General features: G+C 52.9%; 1 protein-coding gene across 1 annotated transcript in view; it reads right to left on the bottom strand.

The window, feature by feature from the left end:
- Positions 1-49: 49 nt before the first annotated feature.
- The window catches only part of mgat5 (alpha-1,6-mannosylglycoprotein 6-beta-N-acetylglucosaminyltransferase), a 48,156-nt gene continuing 27,484 nt past the window's right edge, over positions 50-20,721 (bottom strand). The window contains exons 6-13 of the mRNA XM_067260966.1: positions 20,044-20,205; positions 18,818-18,987; positions 18,495-18,629; positions 17,135-17,268; positions 10,185-10,318; positions 3,794-3,943; positions 483-629; positions 50-279 (exon numbers count right to left, since the gene is read on the bottom strand). Coding sequence (XP_067117067.1) covers positions 100-279; positions 483-629; positions 3,794-3,943; positions 10,185-10,318; positions 17,135-17,268; positions 18,495-18,629; positions 18,818-18,987; positions 20,044-20,205 — 1,212 coding nt within the window. The 3' untranslated portion in view covers positions 50-99. The remainder of the gene's footprint in view (positions 280-482; positions 630-3,793; positions 3,944-10,184; positions 10,319-17,134; positions 17,269-18,494; positions 18,630-18,817; positions 18,988-20,043; positions 20,206-20,721) is intronic.

The following is a 20,721-nucleotide window of genomic DNA, read 5'->3' as shown; positions in this document are numbered from 1 at the left end:
AACCCCTATTCATCTCATGTGAGTTGTGGTTCTAATTGCCTTTCTCAGCCTCTCCTCCTGGCTGCAGTGTGGGTTTGAGGCCAGGTTGTGTATGTGGGTCTATGAATCAGTGTGAGCGTGCATGTGTGAGTGAGTGTGTGTGAGTGTGAGTGTGTGAGCTACCTTCTGGCTGAGGATGGAGCGAAGTGCTTTCTCCACCTCTGCAGGGTCCTCGATGTTCACCGTCCACACGTGAGGCTGCCCGATGTACACCTCTGCATACGGATGCTGGGAGGTGAGCTACACACACACACGCACGCAGGCAGGGGGCAAGGGGTATAGACACGTCTTGAACGATAAATATCAAAACACACACACCTACACACACTCACAATGCTCCATTCCATATGTTCCACTAACAGCCCCCCTGACCCTGCAGGAGAGGTCGGTGTGTGTGTAGGCCAGGCAGGTTACTGGTTGTTGGGAGTGGCTTGACCTCTCACCTCTCTCAACGTGGGTTTGCCCTTGAAGAAGTCGGTGTTTTTGCTGCTCTTTGCCGGGTTGAACTTGGGGTTGAGGAAAACGCACCCATTGGCTATCGCCTCCAGGGGGGCGGGGCCCTCATAGGGGAAGGATAGTCCGACAAACAGCTGTGGAGAAGAGAAGAGGGTTGTTGTGTTACTGTGAGTCTTTACACTGGCAGCAGCACCACTCAGCCCGCCAAATGTTTATTGGGATTTAACCATTCCACAGTTTTCTCTCCTTAAAGCTGGGTCGTTAAAAGTTTAGTGAGAACAAAACCTCCATCTGCTGACTGGAGCCACATGTTCTCTGCTGCTCCTGTGCTATGTTTGTGTCTCAGTCACACACCCATACACATCCATCTGGGTTGGGCTGGTTTGTTCAGCCTCATCCCAGATATATCAGACAGTCACAATGAGACTTTTTTTTTTTTTTGCGCGATCAAATTCCAGTGTTCTGGAACCATCTTGACTCTCCCCAACCGGTTTCTCCAGTAGTGATGGCGACGTGTAATACCACAGTGCACCACTCCTCTCTAAGAATCACATGAACACCCATGAAACCCACTCGTGAGAGAACAAGTCGGGACAGTGTCCCCGACAAAGGCCCCACACACCGTGGGGGGGGGACAACGCCAGGCCTTTCATCCAGATGAGCCAAGCAAATATTTGAGAGGCTCTCTAACAGGCTGTAACCAGAGGTGGCTTGCCCATAAAGCGTGCCACAATAATGTGTTTGTCTGAGCCATTAGCACAGAGGGGCATTAGAGCCAGGCTCATTGAGTGTGTAGAAGCCTAGGGCCACAATGGTCGCTCTGTGAGGGGCGGCTGAACTGGGAGGCAGGGCCTGGTCTGGTCTGAGGGGTGTGGAGGCTTCTCAGACAGGCCATACCAGGCAGGCAGGTAGGCGGTGTGTGTGTGTGTGTGTGTGTGTGTGTGTGAGCCTTCTATCCATCTCTTCCTTTTCCCTCTTTCTGCCAGCAGGTGGCAGTAGAGCGGAGGTTGACTGGAACCAGAAGGGACAGAGGGAGGGATGGAAGGAGGGAAGCAGGGAGGGATGGAGGTAAGGAGCGAGGGAGGGAGGAAGGAAGGTAGGTAGGCAGTGAGAGAAGGAGAGAAGGAGAGATGGGAGGCAGAAAGGGAGGAAGGCAGGCGAGTAGGCAGGCAGGCAGGGAGAAGTGGAGGCAGAAGAGGGAGAGAGGGAGAGGAAGGCAGGCAGGCAGGCAGGGAGAAGTGGAGGCAGAAGAGGGAGAGAGGGAGAGGAAGGCAGGCAGGCAGCAGGGAGCAGAGTGAAGGGCTGCAGGCCTCAGTCAGACTCAGCTCTGAGAAACAGCTGCTATTTATAGAGATGCTCTCTGAGTGAACAGGAGAGTGAGACAGAGGGAGAGAGAGAGAGATAGAGAGCCTACAGGGCTTCATGTATGGATTACTGAGGACCACAGACACTTGAAGTGGAGTGAAGCAGAGATACTGCTGCTGCAGTGCAAGTCCTCCCAAGAAGCCCCTGTCAGACCAGAGAAGAAGACCTCTGGTCGTCAAAGCAACGCTTCAGACAAATTATGGCTTTTAGAGGCATCATATTTGCATGATGATATGACTACCATGAATTACTCAGATGCAAATGTGTGACCTCGGCTAGTTGTAAGAATAGGATTAGCATGTTATCTTATCTTTAAAACATGGCACCCCTACCAATTCATATGGAGATTTGCAAATGTATTGTAAAGGAAAAACTTCAGTAGGAGAGTAAATAAATGGTGGATAATGGGGGCTTTCCATGAAAGAGAGAGAGAGCGAGCGAGAGAGCAAAAGACAGAGAAGGTGGAATGAGAGAGGGAAAGGGAGAGAGGATTGAGAATCTTTAAGCCAATCACGTTCATTGTCGTTGACTGGTGTGTTTTAGTCTGTGTGAAGTTCATCAGCTCCAGGCACAATCATTAACAGCCGCCCTGACATCAGCAGAGCTGGGATTCCTGGAGGCCTGCATCGACCAGGATGAAGCAGGGCCTCGCAGGGCCTCGCAGATTAGAGCTCAACAATGAGCTAATGTTCACCAAAGTGCTCAACACTCAGACCAGATCAAACGTCAGCATCCCATCACAGGCACCTAACTACAGCCAATCAGCTTCTCAAACGGTCGTTCTGGAACTCGAGATGAATAAAAGAACACACACAAAGCAGGAAACCCATGCCCAAATCAAGACGATGAGGAACGTTCCGGGCTTTCTCCTGTCTGAGGCGGTGTGAACACAGCAGACTGCTGTCACCCCTCCCTCCCTCCCTCCCTCCCTCCCTCCCTCCCTCCCTCCCTCCCTCCCTCCCTCCGCGTGCGTCCTACGTCCATTTTTAAACCTCATGGGGGAAATTAGCTGAGGCAATCTGTTAGCAGGTAAATGCTTCATCTGCGGCAAGAGTGGGGCTTAAACACCTTGCATTCCTCTTATTTCAACAACAGTGCTGGAGCCAACTGCTGAGGTTTTATGGGAAATAATTGGCACTCCCTCTGGGCTTCCACACAGTGTAATGAGGGGATATGAATCTCTCTTCCAGCCTCTTCATCCTTCTCCTCTCCCAGGCCTCTCCCTCTCTAACCCTCTCCCTCTGTTGCATCCTGGTTTGAGTTCCCCCAGTTAGCTCTCTGCAGGCTTGCGTCAACACGACACGTTTGTGTTTTCTTCACACACGCCTTTGTTTCCTGTCGCGGGCAGAGGAGAAGGAGGAGGTGCAGGAGCAGAGCCATGAGGAGGCGTCTGTGGAACAGGAAGGAGAGGAGGAGCTGGGGGACAGGGAGAGGAGGAGGAAAGGAGGTGGAGAGGAGGCCTTTCAGGACTGTATTAGAATATGTGGAGGAGGGAATCATGAGCAGCTGTATTGTGTGTCAGCCGAGAGAGCCTGTCTGTGCTCGCAGTGTGTGCATGTCTGTGTGTGTGTGTGTGTGTGTGTGTGTCTGCATGCCATGACTAATGAAGTGCTGAGAGCCTGCCACTCACACTCGCCGGTGACATCATACGGTGATGACATCATGCTCAAACCGTGTACCCAGCGTTCAGCCAGGGCGCCCCACACACAGCAGCTTCAGTCCCAGGGGTGTGTGCCCCACTGTGGGAGGGGCCTGGCCAATCACCCCAGCCAGTGCACGCAAGCAGCAGCAGCTGATTCCAGTCCCATCCTCAGTCTAGAAGTCACGTGTAGACAGGCCTTGGGCTTTGGGCCTTTGTGTCCAGTGTGTGTGTATGCTAGGGTCAGGTGTGTGTGTGTTCTAGTGTCCTGTGTGGTGTGCGTGCTGTGCTGACCTTGGTCTCCCTGAGCAGGAACTGCAGGTCTCGTCCACTCAGGATGCCGTGGTTCTGGACGTAGCTGGGCAGGTGCATGGTGCTGGTGCCGTGCACGGTGCCGTGCACCTCCGTGTAGGTGTTGATGATGTCCAGGTACTGCTTCTTATCCTGGGCGACACACACACACACACACACACAGGTTAGCCCCACCATTATATCACGCTGTGTGTGAACTGAGGTTCACCGTTAGTTCTGAGTGCTGTGGTTAACCTAAACGGACTACGGAGGACGGTCTCTCTGTCGACGGGTGTAGCGTGTGATCTAGAGCTGGCACTGGGACTCCACCGCCCTCCTCTTTATTCCGCACGCACGCTCGCTTCACATGAGGCCTGCTTCAAGCGCCTGCCTCCCTGCAGGCTACTGCAGCCCGACGGCTTCACTGTCTTCCGACGCAGCCACCGTCACTGCTCACTGACGGGCTCGGTACAAACGGCCCTGCGTTCTAAAAAGAAGGCGGGGCCGTTTGAAAGCGTTGCCAGTAATGATTGAACAAAGGAGAGAAGAGAAAAGAAGAGGGCAGAGAAGAGGAAAGAAGAGGGCAGAGAAGAGGAAAGAAGAGGGCAGAGAAGAGGAAAGAAGAGAGGAAAAGAGAGAAGAGAAGCAGTAGAGAACAGGAGAGGAGAGGAGAAGAGAGGAGTGGGGTGGAGGTGATTGCTCTCCAAACACAGCTGTCAAGCAGGCAGACAGCTGTCACCAGCGCTGGGGATTATAATGAAAGCCCCTGTGAGGAAGACTCAGGTCTACATAACAGTGGAAATGCCTGTTTCTGGTTTGCGGAGCTAGCTAGCTAAACCCAATTTGATGGAGCTAAGATGCAGGCAGATTCAGATTGATGTTTGATTCTCGCTCGCGGAACGAGAACAACCCTTTGAACAGACACACAAACAACCTCAATCACAGACATCTAAACCAGAATGAGGCCTAATCCGAGTGTTTCGGCTTCAAAAACATTCCCATAATTCAATGCGGTGCGCGTCCTCTGTGTAGTCGAGGTGTCAAACCACACAGTTGAGATGAAAGCTCCACATTCTCTCCTCAGGAAAAAAAAACTGTGTAATGACATGCTTCTGGGGAGACGCTGGAAACACACACACACACACACACACAGGCAAACACACAAAGGCAAACACACAGGCAAGCGCACACACGCGCGCGCACACACACACACGCCCAAAATCCCCCCCTTCAACACACACACCTTCCCACATTCACATCCACTGTGAACCCAACAACCTAGAAGCTTCCGTTCCCACACAAAGAAACACAAACACACACACCCTACGGCGTGCGCCCAAATCCTCCACCTCACGCAATCATCCCCGCAGACGTGCCTCAGCCTGCAGGCGTCCTCGCAGACAGCCAGGCAGACCTCAGTCAGGTAGCGACTCGGCTATCACCTCCCCCGGCTCCTCCACGTGAGCGGCGTGCCGTGAGGGTGGGGGCTGCGGACCTCTTCGGCCCTATCAGTGTGTCCTCGGAGTGTGTCTTACGGGAGGCAGGCGCGCCGGGCCCCAGGGGGCCACCTATCAGATGCCTGCAGCCCGGAGGCTGTAACAGGAGAGCTGGAGATGCTGCCAGCAGCCTGCTGGAGAGGTGCAGGTGCACGGCAGAGCTGCAATTAAGACGGTGAAAGCTGCACTCTCTAATCCCTCTCCCTCCTGGGACCCCAGAGCTCTTCTCTGCTCCGGACCGCTACTTAATAAGAGGGTGTGCCTGTGAGTGTGTGTGTGTGTGTGTGTGTGTTAGTGTGGGAAAGGGGAGCTATGGATGTAAGAATGTGAAATTCAGACTTGCGTGGTATTAGGCAGGCACTCAGGCATGCACATAATCTCTCTCTCTTTCACACACACACACACGGTGGAAGCGTAAACAGTTGTTTTGATGCTCTCTGATGTGACCTTGCATGTGCCAGGAGGATGTAGACGATGCCTGATTACAGCTGCACATGCAGACTGAGACTGATCATCACCAAGCCCCAGCCTCAACCCTAGACTCAGTCCCAGCCCCAGCCTCAACCCTAGACTCAGTCCCAGCCCCAGCCTCAACCCTATACTCAGTCCCAGCCCCAGCCTCAACCCTATTCTCAGTCCCAGCCCCAGCCTCAACCCTAGACTCAGTCCCAGCCCCAGCCTCAACCCTAGACTCAGTCCCAGCCCCAGCCTCAACCCTAGACTCAGTCCCAGCCCCAGCCTCAACCCTAGACTCAGTCCCAGCCTCTATCCTAGAATCAGCCCCAGCCTCTATCCTAGAATCAGCCCCAGCCTCTATCCTGGAATCAGCCCCAGCCTTAACCCTAGACTCAGCCCCAGCCTTAACCCTAGACTCAGACCCAGAAGAGGGCGTCCAGAGGAAAGGTTGACTGAAACAAGGAGCCCTGGGATTATGACATCGTCAACCAGATCACCCAACGTGATCTGTACCAGCCTGCTGCTCGCTCAGAACTAAAGAGACAGAGCGAAAGAGCGAGAGAGAGAGAAAGAAAGAGAGGAAAAAATTAGGAAAAAGAGATTTAAAAAGAGAGTAAAGAAGCAAGAGGGAGAGCTAGAGAGAGAGGCTGAGAGAGGCTGAGAGAGGCTGAGAGAGGCTGAGAGAGGCTGAGAGAGGCTGAGAGAGGCTGAGAGAGAGAGAGAGAGAGAGAGAGAGAGAGAGAGAGAGAGAGAGAGAGAGAGAGAGAGAGAGAGAGAGAGAGAGAGAGAGAGAGAGGCTGAGAGAGAGAGAGAGAGGCTGAGAGAGATAGAGAGAGGCTGAGAGAGAGAGATAGAGTGAGAGTGTTACTGTCTCAGATACATGTACAACCCCAGAAGTCCAATCAAAACCACAGCCAGAGCACCTGTAATATTTCACCCCTCACTGAGTCCAATTAAAATGTACAAGTGTGGAGCAGTGTCTCCATGGTTAGCCCTGGACATCTCTACCATGGTACATGTGTACATCCACACCACGGCCTTAGTCCAGCAGGACAGTACACTGCTCACGTCAGGTCTAATTATAACCTACCAGCTCCACGTTTGCTGCAGTGGTAAACCATTAGCCTCGGGTGTAACTAGGCTTTTACGGTTGAGTTGCTTGGAGTTTGTGGCTATGCCCTGCTTTCGGTGTGTCGAGTGTGTATGTGCGTGTGTGTATATGTTAGTGTCCAGGGTGTGTGTGTGTGGGTATATGTTAGTGTCCGGTGTGTGTGTGTGTGTGCCTCTGGAGGCGTCAGTGACACGGGTACACTGATGGATCTTTGTGCAGAGAGAACTGTGGGCGCTGGAAGACAGAATTAGCATTTCAAACACCAGCGTCCTACTCTGATCTAACGCCAGGGGAGCTGGCTCCACCCCCCCCCTCCCCCCTCCATCTCCCTCTTCCCGTCTCGTCTCGCTCTCTCTTTTCTCACTACAGCTAACTGCTTTACATAGTCAGTCCTTCTCTCTTGTTCTCCCAGACTCAGAGAGATGAAGCTCTCAGACATGACAGAGGCAGTCTGTGTTATAAACACTGCTGCAGCCTCAAACAGCGCGGAGATGGAGGGGCGTCACACCTCTCTCCCCCCCCCGCTAAGTCAGACGGGGGCTCCGAGTGGTCGTCATGGAAACAATGTCTTGAGAATGGGAGTATTTGTATTTTGAGGAGGGGGTTTGTGGGGGGTGGGGTGCTGACGTGTCGTCATCATCACTAACACATCTTAGTCGACGGTGGCTTGACCACACTGGACAAACGTGTGTGACAGTGTTTGTGAATGTGACCTTGTTGAACTCTCCTGTGGTGAGTGGGGACCATAGAATAATAATGAATGAGCTCGACAGGTGGGCGGTGATTGTGACGGCTGCTCTCTTCTAGGTTCAGGCTGTGGCTAAGGTTAGGGTAAAGGTACATGGTAGGTAATAGAACTGATTGCTATGTCCCCACAGTACCAACTTCTGTGAGTGCCACTGTAGTGACCGTCATCTAATGGAATGTTAAGTGAGTCAGATTGTGTGTGCCTGTCAGTAGCTCCTTGCTCTCCTGTGGGTATTTGTATATGTGCTGGAATGTGTGTGTGTGTGTGTTTTGAGGGATTGCAGCGCGTGTTATCTACTGGCATTTTAAAGGAGTGTGACTGGTGCCTTTGAAATGATGACCAGCCTGACCCTGGTCCTGAGCGAACCTGCCAAAGTCAACACGGGCTGCCAGGTGCTGTGTTTGACATTGAGCTCATTTGACTTTTATAATGTATTAAATGTCAACAGATCATCATGTGTACGTAAATAACTCAATCATTACAAAAGCAAACACCACTGATACGACTGATGGGTCTGGCAACCCACTGAGTTATGACACCCTGGGCTCGGCTCGAATAAAACAGGATTGGGAATAGATGATGCGTGGCGTGATGAGTGGCGAGGGCGAGGGGGGGAGGCCATCCAGTAGCCAGCCGCCTCGTTAGAGGCGTGCGGGGAGGAGGAGTGAAGGTTGGGCTGGAGCGGCAGAGCGGGGAGGAGGAGTGAAGGTTGGGCTGGAGCGGCAGAGCGGGGAGGAGGAGTGAAGGTTGGGCTGGAGCGGCAGAGCGGGGAGGAGGAGTGAAGGTTGGGCTGGAGCGGCAGAGCGGGGAGGAGGAGTGAAGGTTGGGCTGGAGCGGCAGAGCGGGGAGGAGGAGTGAAGGTTGGGCTGGAGCGGCAGAGCGGGGAGGAGGAGTGAAGGTTGGGCTGGAGCGGCAGAGCGGGGAGGAGGAGTGAAGGTTGGGCTGGAGCGGCAGAGCGGGGAGGAGGAGTGAAGGTTGGGCTGGAGCGGCAGAGCGGGGAGGAGGAGTGAAGGTTGGGCTGGAGCGGCAGAGCGGGGAGGAGGAGTGAAGGTTGGGCTGGAGCGGCAGAGCGGGGCTGACAGGAAACAGATGCTTCAGCTCCAGTCTCACACACGGGCCAGTCTTAATTACAGCCAGCGCAGCTCAGGGAGCGCCGGGACCCGCCCCGTGTGACAGCCGGGGGGGGGGGGGGGGGGGGGGGGCTGCATGCGGTGGTGGCCACATGAGGGGGGTGAGCGGGAGGGTCGGTGGTGGCCTCTGCTGGCCGGTGTGCAAGATCGCTACTCGCCACACACCTGTAGAGGAGAGCGTCGACAGGGGAGTGAAGGAGAAGGTTGGGGAGGCTGATGAACGGAGGGAGGGAGGGATGAAGGGAATGTGGGGTTGAACGAGGGGGTGAGAGAAGGTGGAGGAAGGGAAAAAGAGGAGGGAGGTGTCAGGTAAAGGAAATCGAGATAGGAAGATGGAGAGAAAGGGAAAGAAGAGGTAGAGGGAGTGAGAGAAACTGAAGAGGAGTAAGGAGGGGGGGGGGGGGGTGGAGGGGGAGGACGCAAGGCCCCGTCATTACCTTTAATAACCTCACGGCTTGAAAGCAGTGCTTTAATTAAAACCGGGCGGTAATGATGACAATTAGCTCTGGGTGTTAGCTCGTCGTCACCTAGCTACAGCCGATGCGGCTACAACCTGCCCTTCACCGCCAGCACCGCCAGCACCGCCAGCACCGCCAGCACCCCCAGCACCGCCAGCACCCCCAGCACCCCCAGCACCGCCAGCACCGCCAGCACCCCCAGCACCCCCAGCACCGCCAGCACCCCCAGCACCGCCAGCACCCCCAGCACCGCCAGCACCGCCAGCACCCCCAGCACCGCCAGCACCGCCAGCACCGCCAGCACCCCCAGCACCCCCAGCGACAGAATGCTGAGAATTTTATCCGAGAAAGGAAGCCAAGAAAGACTCGAGCACACTGACAAAATCTTACCAAACACCTTAACCTTTTGGGGAGGGGGAGGGGGGGGGTTGTTCTAGAGGCAGTGCAGCCTCTGTAGTAGTGGGATCTGAGGTCAGCTGTGATCCGGGGCCCCACGGGGCCCTCTGCTCTCTCATGTACAGAGGAAGCACAGAGCAAACCTCCGCCACCACTGTGACAGCAGAGATCAAGGCGCAGGACTGGCAGGATCTGGCCTCTCCTGGGACGGAAGTTCACTTCCTCGTCTGTCTCCAGAACCATCCCCTTTTTTTTTTTTTTCAAACTCAACCACTGAACACCACCGCCCAGACGGAGGAATGTTGGAGCGATGCGTATGTGAACCTTGTACAAACACAACTCCTTAGATAAACGGCACTTGCCTTATCCATTCAGGGGCCATCGCACGAAGCAGTGCTTATCCTAGTCTCCTTATCTCCCCAGCCCCCCCCCCTCCAAGTCCCCTCCCCAGCCCCCCCCCCCCCTCCAAGTCCCCTCCCCAGCCCCCCCCCCCCTCCCAGCCCCCTCCCCGCGCCCCTCCAACCCCCCCCACCCCCTCACAGTCCCCCCCCCAGCCCCCCCCCCCCCCCCCACCCCGTCAGACGGTCGAACAGTCCTACCTTCCAGAAGTTGTCGACCTTCCCGTAGACGAGGGACTGGTTCTGCCTCTTGATGTCGTCGATGTGTCGGATGTCGCTGGCGTTGAGGTGCTGCTCCACCACGAAGCCCAGGAAGCTGTTGTCTGGCGTGTGGGCTGAGGACACACAGCGACGCTCACATTACCCACACACATTCCAACCGGGAGCCATTTCAAACATTTGTTGAATCACGGTTGCTTCATATTCACTCTGTGAGTCATACATGCAGAGATGTAGATGTAGATGCTGTAAAGAGATGAATCAGACACTCTTTGTAAGATCGACTGGCTCACACTGTCCGGTCTAAACAAATAGTAGACACGACGTAACAGACATCCACAAGCAGGAGTTGGTCGGTTGATACTGTTCAATGACCATGTGGAAGACTGGGGAAACTGATATCAGGAGTCAGGTGCTGAGCGGTTAGGGAATAGAGCTAGTAATCAGAAGGTTGCCGGTTCGATTCTGGCCATGCAAAATTATGTTGTGTCCTTGGGTAAGGCACTTCACCTTACTTGCCTTGGGGGGAATGTCCCTGTACTCATTGTAAGTCGCTCTGGATAAGAGTGTCTGCTAAATGTCAAGCATTTTTCATGAGTCTATAAAGCATGGTTGGTTCAACTTAAATGACAACAGAGCGTGTTCCATACAGAAACTCCCTGACGAATCCAGAATGTCGAAAAACCACTGTCACAATTCCTCCCATTCACTGTGCGACTGACACAAGCAGATGAAGGAAGTGTGGTGTTTGTGTTTACACACTAGCCACATTCACACATTCCACCAGCGCAACATGAGGAGCAACACTGGAACATTGGAACGAGAGGCTCCATGGTTACAACCCGCCCCCTGTTCCGTGTCCCGATCGCAAGATTGGCTGATGGTTACTATGGGAACTCGGGAGGCCAGCAGGTCAACTGGGCAGCAGCAGAGTGTTGGCAGAGCTTCACCTCAGCACCATCTGTTTGAAGCCTCCAATCTGAAGATAAGAATTAATACATTTTCTCACGAGGCGGCCGGGGGCTAAGGGGATTATGAAGAAGAAAAAAAGAAGGTTGTAATTTATTTTTTGAAACAACCTAAGACGATGTTAAACCAAAAGCCTTGAAATGAAAAATAAAAGAAGCGAATAAGCCGTCCACCTTCGTCGAAGCGCCAACAAACCGGGGATAAATCTCCGACCTGTCCCCCTGGCGTGTGCGAGGGGCGGCGTCGGCGAGCGGGGGAGGGGATTAGGGGCGTGCGTGCGGCCCTGTCGACACGCTCCGAGGGGCCCCGTGACGACCGTAGCTCTCTCTGGTTAGCGCGGCAGATTTACGGCGTCTCGGCCGAGCGCGCCGGCTCTCCCGCCGCTGGGGGCCAACTGTTGTTGCAGAGCTGCTGTAAATCTGACGGGCCGCTCGAGAAAAGAAAATGGATTCACGACGCACCGCAGCGTGGCAATGATGCCGGTGTCAAGTCCCGTAGGCCCAGAAGCATATGTGTGTGGGTGTGTGGGTGTGGTTGGAGGGTGGGGGGCTGCCATCAGTCTTGGCGGGCAGAGCAGGAGAAGGATGCGCTGAGACAACAGGTTGTGAATCTGTCATTGTGAAGCATTCTCCAGGAGGAGCCGAACAGCAGGCTCCGTATGCTGCTGGGCGACCCCTGACACCCCCTCAACACACCCGAGGACCAGTTCTACTTTTTTCTTCCCCCCCAGGCGGAAATGTTTTTCATCAGCCTGTCGACATTGTGAGAATGATGTTTCATTTACTGCACATCAGAGTGCGTTTTATTTGTGGGGGCGGTGCGGGGGTGAGGTGGTCGGAAAGTCATAGAAGCCAATTGGGAGGGAGTAGGAGGACTCCTCCGGCTGCCACAGGCTGTCTGAGCACGCTCAGTAGCGGGAAACGGAGACACCACAGGCTGCTTGAGCACGCTCAGTAGTGGCAACAGAGACACCACAGGCTCCGGAGAGAACTCACTGTCTGTACAGCATACCCACAATGCAGTGCATGTCCTTTGTAGTAGGACATTCGACCACTTGGGAGTTGATTACAAGCACAAAAGATCACACAAAAAAATAACAAAAGGTAAAAGGAAAATGTTCCTGTGCTGTGATAGTAGTCACTGAAAGCTCCTCAGACATCAATGCCTCCGGCAACTCAACCCCATTCATGTGCTTTTTTGTATTTACCACCATATCACACAGGACGGGAGTGAATACTTCTCAAATGTGTCATCTGGACATAATGACAAGCTTAACTTCTAAAGCACCACAGCGGTCTAAACGTGCTGGTGGAGTGGCGGTCAGAGTCGGAACAACACTGTGTTGAACCTGTGACAACAAGCTTGTCACAGGTTCTCCCCCCCCCCCCCAGTTGGAATGGTCTAGAAGCTGCCCTGGTACAGTCAGCAGAACAGGGCGGACCTGTTCAGAGCAAAGGCTTTTCGATGAATTCTCCTAATGAGCCAAAAAGTAGTTAACCTCCAGTTAGCCCACACAGGAAACAGGCTTGTTATCAGGACGGTCTGGGTGTGGTAGTGGTGGCAACACGACTTGCCTATTGAGAAGGAGTGTACTGACAGCTTGAAAGTACAAATGGAAAATGCAAATCATTGCAAAAGAGCACATTCCATGAAGAGGCCGCCAGACCACAGAACTGGTTGGACCTGCTGCTGTTAATCTGATCTCCGCTGCAGCTCCGCTAACGTGTCACCCTGTCTCCCGTTCACAGATCTGTCAATCAACAGGAGAGAGATGGGAGGCAGCCGAGGAGCCGTCAGTGAGCAGCCAGTGGACTGTTTCCTCATTTCCAAAGTTGTTACCCACAGTGAGTATCGACCACGGCCAAAAGCAAACTGTTGGGACACACATTGACAGTTTGGCTCTGGGAGTGATGAAAAGACACATAAACCCACTGTGTTAACAGTGAGGATCAATACGGACGTAGAGACCGCCGAAAGTCAAGCTCATCCTTTCCCTACGCAGTAGTAAGAGGGTTTCTACACACTCCCCAGGAAGAAGGGGCAGAAGGACTGTCTGTGAGGATTGCAGTTGTAACAATCACAATGGTAACAATAACCATAATGTAGATTTGCAGCTCAAACTCGATCTGATCTGAATGATCTGACTGCCAAAAGGGAGAGCATTAAACAGACCACACTGCAGTCACACAAGATAGCCGGCGGAGGGGAAATCAGGCCCAAGAATCACTTAACCGGAAGATTCACTTTCAAACGGAGAGTGGACAAAGAGAAGGAAGCCACGGCCGCGACGAGCATATGTTAGCACTGAACTTTCATAACGCTTTGCAGACTTTTTACTGTGTGTGTGTGTGTGTGTGGGTTGTGGGGGAGGGGGATAAACCGCCGCGCAGCAGAAGGGACAATCCTTTATCCATCTGTTCACAACACAAACTGTTGTTGCGAGAGTAGGTTTGGACAAGTCACTCGGCCCAGCCTCGGCCCAGCCTCGGCCCAGCCTCGGCCCAGCGGAGCCCAGAGAGCCGTGATGACACCGTCCTCATTAAAGCACAGGAGCAGCAGCAGGGCGTTACGCAACGCTGCCTCGCTTATTTTTGAAGTGTTCCACATGTTAAGCAGCTTTCATCAGACCATAATCAGATGTTTTATTTCGGCATTAATTATTAATTGCGGGAGGTGGAAGGAAATGACCATCTGGCTGATGAGGAAGTTTAGCGAGTTAGACGCACTGGGCCCATATTGTTTTCATCTGTGGCTTCCTGCATGTTAAACACGAAAAAACAGATTCTCCCAAGAAATGAATAGAGCTCGATGCTTGCATTTCGGCCAAGATTCAAAAGCTACTTCCAAAAAATTGCTTTTGCAAAATCAAAGCATCAAAGAAACTGCGTTCACATGTTTATATGCGGAACTACAGAGATCTTTTTCAGGCTTGTTTTTGAGCTCTAAAAAGATTAGTCAAGGTCACAGCTTTCAGGACGAGATGTTGTTGTTGTTGCACTGTATTCTGTTAACCACTTCAACCACTGCAGAGTTGGGAAGTCTGAAAACACTCCATATTTTACACACCGAAACACACACACACACACACACAATCAATCAATAAATCAGACTCTACAAATAAAATTTAAAGCGTAAACTTGAGAAGAGGAAAAATCCCCAAGAGTTCAAACCAAAATAGATTCGTCTTCTGAATATCTGAAAGAGGCACGTCAACAGAGGAGCCTGGCTCTGTTCCCCTGACGTCTCCAAACAGACTGTCTGACGACCTGGACACACTGGGCCACAGTGAAGCCACGAACCCTTGCAGATGTCCAGCTGGTCAGGTGGCTGGTGCCAAGGCTGATACTGACAGGAGGTGTGGACTAGCGCTGCAGCAGCTGGACCAAGCCAAGGGGAAAGAAGTGATCTCATCGAAGGGGCGTGTGTGTGTGTGTGTGTCCTGCAAACCCATCCACTGTGTTTCAAACTACACAGATGGAATGGTCATGGTCTGGAGAAGAGGGAGAGAAGGACATAGGGGGAGAAGGAGAGAGAGAGGGAGAGAAGGACATAGGCGGAGAAGGAGAGAGAGAGGGAGAGAGATGGAGGGAAAGATAGAGGGGTAGGGAGAGACGTAGAGAGATAGGAAGACAGGAAGAGAGAGAGGAGGTGGAGGGAGAAGAGAAAAGAAGAAGACAGAGAGGTAGAGAGTGAAAGAAAGAGGTAAACAGCAGGGATGACGGGCGACCACAGGGCCTGGACAGTGAAACAGGACCCCAGAGGAGAGCCACTCAGGACCCTGGCCAACTGGGAGGCGGAGCGGAAAACATTGTGTCTTTCTCTCGTGTGAACGCTGGGAGAGGGACTCTGGTGCCAGACCACTCATCGCTCGGAGACAACCGGAGTTGTTATCATGCTGTAGTAACAATCCCCAGTCCCCTTGACAAACGATGAGGTCTGCTGTGTTTTGCACTGGACTTCTGCTTATGTTAAACATCCCTGGTTTACACGCCGCACACCACCGTGAAGTGGAAGGCTGATGACGTGTCATAATGAGGGCCGTCACGGTGTCGCCACGGTGTCGCCATACCAACATGACGGTGAGGGGGAAGTAGTTGACAGACCAACCTAAAACCAAAGAACGTATATTGCTTCTATACTCTTTGCTAAAACAAAGAGGAAGAATGTTTCCGTGGCAACAGGGAAGTTCCCTTTATGTCCACACCTGTTTAATCATTTCCCAGATCCCAAACCCTGCAGAGGCTGGACGCCCAGCACACTCATTCTCAAGGAAAAGGATACTGAACAATGGTGGCTTTGTGAAAAACAAAGTACTTCACAAGGGAGAAGACGGGGACATATGTCAGTTGGTGCTGCTGACGCACAATAAAGATCAAAAGAGAGCGCCGGGTTTTGTCGTTTCTGTTTCGTTAGAAGTCACTCGTACCCAGGGGAGGGAAGAGACTGAATTGACTTGACTCTTCAGAAAGACGCACAGTCAGCGTATCCCAGATGAAGGTGCAGAACGTTATCTGTGGTTCCTGTGAGGTATCACGCATTTGGTTCTCGTCTATATGTCACGTTTATTTGCATGTTTATGTGGAGTCAGTGGACACTGGTGTCTCAAAGGGGTCTGCTGCTTTCCCAACATAAACAAGCCTGTACTGTGTACATACCCTGTTTCTAAATCAGAGGACGTCGAACGAAGAAAAGTGAATTGCAGAACCAGGGACTGACGTGTGCAGGTTTAGTTTACTGATTAGAGCTTTACCTAAACACTTACTGGCTCAACAGAGGATTTCTGTGTTTGTGTGACCTCGCTGGCTCCTATTGGTTAGATCGCAACAACTGTGTTTGCCTCCCTCTCTCTGTCCCCCCTCACCCCATCTCTCACTATCTCTTTCCCTCTCTCTCTCCCTCGCTCACTTCCCTCTCCTCTCTCCCTCACTTCCCTCTCTCTCTCTCCTGCTCTCTCCCGCTCTCTCCCGCTCTCTCTCTCTCTCTCTCTCCCTCTCTCTCCCTCTCTCTCCCTCTCTCTCCCTCTCTCTCCCTCTCTCTCCCTCTGTCTCCCTCTGTCTCCCTCTGTCTCACTTCTCCTTCCCCCTCTCTCTTCCCCCCCCCCCCTCCACCCCACCCCCAGCAGTGACTGATGCAAGGCTGCTCTATGGTAATGAGCTCACCCCAGAACGCACCAGAGGAATCAATGTCCCCTGTATGGCCTCGTTTATCTGAATGTCCTCCGCTACGTTTTCATCTCCCGGATACGAGGAGGCGCACACACACACACACACACAGGTGCAGCTGAACAACGTTCACATGTTCACGTCGTCAACGATGACTCAGGTTTGATTGTTCTCACACACAATATCAGCGGCCGTGCGACAACTTCCTCCCCCCCCCCCCCCCCCCCCCCGAGGCTGAACGGAGCTGCGGAGAAGCAAAGGTGCAACGCCACAGAAGAAGAAGGACAGGAAGGTTCTTTCCCCCCACGGCAACGGTAAACAAGCCTATTAGCCCCCTACGGCGGCGCCCTTACAGTATCAATGTTCCAACGGCAGGTGAGAGCGACATACACTTGCTGTACCCCAGATATCATCTAACCTGAGAACTGAGGTTTGGCCTTTCCTGAAAAGCTCCATGTCTTGTGAGAATGTCATAGTCTGTCCTGTTCACAAAGGGCCCATTGAGCCTCTATGGGATGGCAGCCCAGCATGGGGTCAGGCCTCCGAAAACGAGAATGGAGACTGGCTAGCATTTCGCTCTGCATCAGCCTTCCTCTCTTCTCTTCCACTCTCCCAGCCCCTCTCTTTTCCATCCTCCTCTCCTAAGCCCTGGTTATTTCTTTTTTAATTAATCTCTATTTAATTTAGCCCTTCTCCTCCTCTCCTCACCAGCCCATCTCATTTTCTATTCCCTTCTCCTCCCCCCCCCTCAGCCCCCCCCCCCCCCCCCCCCCCCCGGAGCAGTGCTGGTGATGGACTTACGGAACATGGTGTTGAACTGCTGGGGGTTGAGGTTCCACTTGCCCCAGGGGGTCTTGTGTCCCTTGGACTGGGCGTAGTGGGCGTGGTTAAACTCCGGTTCTGTGCCGAACGAGTCCAGCACCCTCAGCATACACCTGCAGGACACACACACACACGGACCACAATGCAACACATCAATATGCGGTGGAGGGTGTGTGTGAGTGCGTGTGTGGGGGGGGCATACACCTGCACCTAGTAAGATCTCTCCCTCTTCCTCTCCCTCTCCCTCTCTCCCTCTCTCTCACTTCTCTCCCTCCATCACTGTCTAGCTTCTCTCCATCTCTCTCTGCCTCTCCTTCCTTCCCTCTCTCTATCCATCTCCCTCTCACTGCCTCTCTCCATCTCACTCAGCCTCTCTCCCTCTCGCCCCGCCTGTCCTCCCTCTCAGACCACTAGACTGAGGGCATTCATCCTCACAAACAGAGGGTGTTTTACATAGAGCTTTGAAACATGCCTTCATCGAGACGGCTGGGAAATTATTTTTTAATTCTGAGGCCCAGGACGAGTGTTCCAGTGTTGCTTTGTTGGCGTGTGACAGAAACGAAGAGAGACACTTAAAAAGGAATCAGGCACAGCTGATCCAATCTCCCCGACAAATTAAACTGGGTAAGATATTCGTAAAAGTTTCACAGAGAGCCTGTTATTCACTGGGTACAGAGGCGAGGCGTGTAATTCAACCTTCACAAGAGGCCGAGAAACTAAAAGGGGTTATAGTATGAGAAGCCGAGACAAAGACGGGAAATAGAACCGCATTAAGTCAAAAATGACTTTCTAGAATTAAACGAGCGATTGTGCACGCCCAACAGAGTCTTGATGAGTGACTCAACGCTTTACAGGAACGGCATGTGACTATTCAAAGAATACATCAAGGAATTCACTCAACAGGCCAGCTGGATCCTTCACCACCACCTCCGCCAACACCATTTCAAAACCTCGAGTCCGTTTCCTCCTGAGTAGCTGGCACAGGATGCACTCTAAACCTGTTACTCTAGGCAAACGACCTGGAGAGGCCAGCGAGGAGGAAATCTCAGAGCCATTAGCGAGGCTCATGATGTTGTTCTCTCCAGAACGATTACATCAGAGGATGCCGTAAGTCTGATCCTGGCCCAATCAGGAAGAGGAACACAGGCGGCCTGGCCCAATCAGGAAGAGGAACACATGCGGCCAGGCCCAATCAGGGAGAGGAACATTTAAGGTCATTTCAGGCGCAACTTTAGCTGAGACAATTTCCGGGGGCCTACAAAACAACAGACTAGTACGTGAGCAGTAATGGATGATGACTGGAGCAGGTGAGAGGGCCTGGAAGCGAGAAGGTTCTTACTGGTAGTGAACCCAGGACGGGCCCAGAGTCTTCTTGAACTGGGTCAGACCCACGATGTCGATGTAGATGAGCTCCACCACCTTGTCCCCCTGGGTGGGGCAGCTGGACTTGTTCCCCATCACCCTCCGCATGATCCTGCAGGGTGGAGATGTCATCATCATCATGAAAGAATCTTGACTGAATGTATACTATTGTGTGTGTGTGTGCATGTATACGTGTGTGTGTGTATATGTGTGTGTATATGTGTGTGTGTGTATGTGTGTGTGTGTGTGTGTATATGTGTGTGTGTGTGTGTGTGTGTATATGTATGTGTGTGTGCTCACTCCTTGAGCTCGGCCAGGGAGGCAGAGATGCGGACGTCGTGACCCAGAAGGTAGAGGGTGGTGATGAGGTCGCTCCACTGCACCAGCTCCCCCAGCGGCCCCCCGCTGAAGGCGTTCTCCGCTATCTTGAAGCCCGACTCCTTGGTCAGCAGACCCAGGTGCACCAGGATCTGAGAGGCGTGAAAGAGGGGGAGGAAGGAGGTGGAACAGGAGGATGCGGAGGGTGTCGAAGAGGATGGGGGAGTGGAGGGCGGAACGGGGTGAGGAGAAGGGGAAAGAGAATGAAGAGGAGGTGAAGGAGGGAGAGGAAGATAAGGAGAAGAAATAAGGGGGGAGGATGAGCAGGGAGAAATTGAACAAAGCCAGTTTAATTTTGTCACTAAAGCTGCTAAACTGGATTTCACAGAGCCTGTACCTTAAATAGCACCAAAGAGAGGCATTATCATCTTCAAATTTCACGTTTTGAAAGCTTCTTGTGTTTTGTTTTTGTACTTCAAAAAAGGATGCATGTCAAAAACGTGTCGTAGCAGACAGACAGTCTGTATTCTGCTTACAACATCAGAACCAATACAGCTCTATTCTATTCATCACTTTGCCAGAGGGTGGAATCGAATAACTAAGAACTGGTGCTGTGCATGCAGGCTCTGACACACTTTCCGTTGGTTCATTGTTTGGGGGATTAATAAGAAGAGGAGATTAGCGCTGTAATAAAGCCAAGCTCCAGCATGGCTTCTATATCCTCTTCCTTCTCCTCAGCTTGCTGTCATGGGGGTGCCAACCCTCTGGTGCGAGCAGAGCGGCGCTGAGCGTCCTACGACACTAAGGCTGCTGTCAGGTTGCACAGGACTCTTCGACGTGACAACAATAATATAGCCGCCTCTCCCATCACCCTCCTCCTCCTCCTCCTCCTCCCTCCTCCTCCTCCCTCCTCTTCCTCCCTCCTCCTCCTCCTCCTCACAGAGAGAGAACCAGAGGAGGTGGATTATTCATAGTCCGTGAGAGCGATGGACACCACAGCATACATTATTAATCACAGGGGCCAGGTATAGCTGCCACCCCCCCACACCTCCTCCTCCTCTGTGGGGCACAATGGACTTTCCGTGTCTCTGGTTTCACACACCAGGGTGTGTCACTCAGGGCCCAGGCCATTCTCCTCTCTCAGTATCTGAGAAGGCATGTCTGTGTGTGTGTGTGTGTGTCTGTGTGTGTGTGTGTGGCAGGCCCACCTTCTTCCTCTTGCGTTTGGCCAGGTTCTGTTTGCCCGCCAGCGAGCGGATGGCGCTGACCCAGGGCTCCGCCATGCGCTTGATCCGGAGCATCATCCAGCGGAACTCCTCTCGTCGGGACATGACCCGGTACAGCTCGTCGAAGCTGGTCCGGATGTCCGTCTGTGGACAGAGAGAGAACGGAGAACGGGCTTCATCGCGACTGCTCTCCAACCCCCTCAAACACCCCCCCCAGTGCTGTCTGAAAGACTAGCTTCAGAAAGACTTCCTCAGAGTCACCACCCAAACAGACAACCCAGCTTCTTTCCATCCCTTTGTACTACAAGGACATATAAGGTCGTTAAGGAAGGCTTGAGGGTATTACTGATAAATATAAATACATCCAGACATCTCTCAGCGGGTTTTTTTTGTATTTTTATATCTAGGGCTAATACTTAAGGAGGGCTCTATTTGTGTCCGTGCGAGGGAGAGGCTGCTCATTCCGCTGTCTGAGCGGCGGCCGGCGCTGGAGAGACAAAGCCGCCCGGGCACATTACCGTCGCTCATCACGACAGGAAATCATTGGGAGAAGTGGAAGCTTGCTAGTCAGGATTAAAATCACCCCACCCTCCTTAACTGGATCTGAGGAACACACCGGCTCACTCCCAGAGACTGATATCACAGAGAGACGGAGGAGGG

Source organism: Osmerus mordax, chromosome 22 (genome assembly GCF_038355195.1).
Source record: "Osmerus mordax isolate fOsmMor3 chromosome 22, fOsmMor3.pri, whole genome shotgun sequence".
NCBI classification, from domain to species: domain Eukaryota; kingdom Metazoa; phylum Chordata; class Actinopteri; order Osmeriformes; family Osmeridae; genus Osmerus; species Osmerus mordax.
The sequence above is the reverse complement of the archived record's forward strand: the minus strand, read 5'-3'. Positions and strand labels throughout refer to the sequence as shown.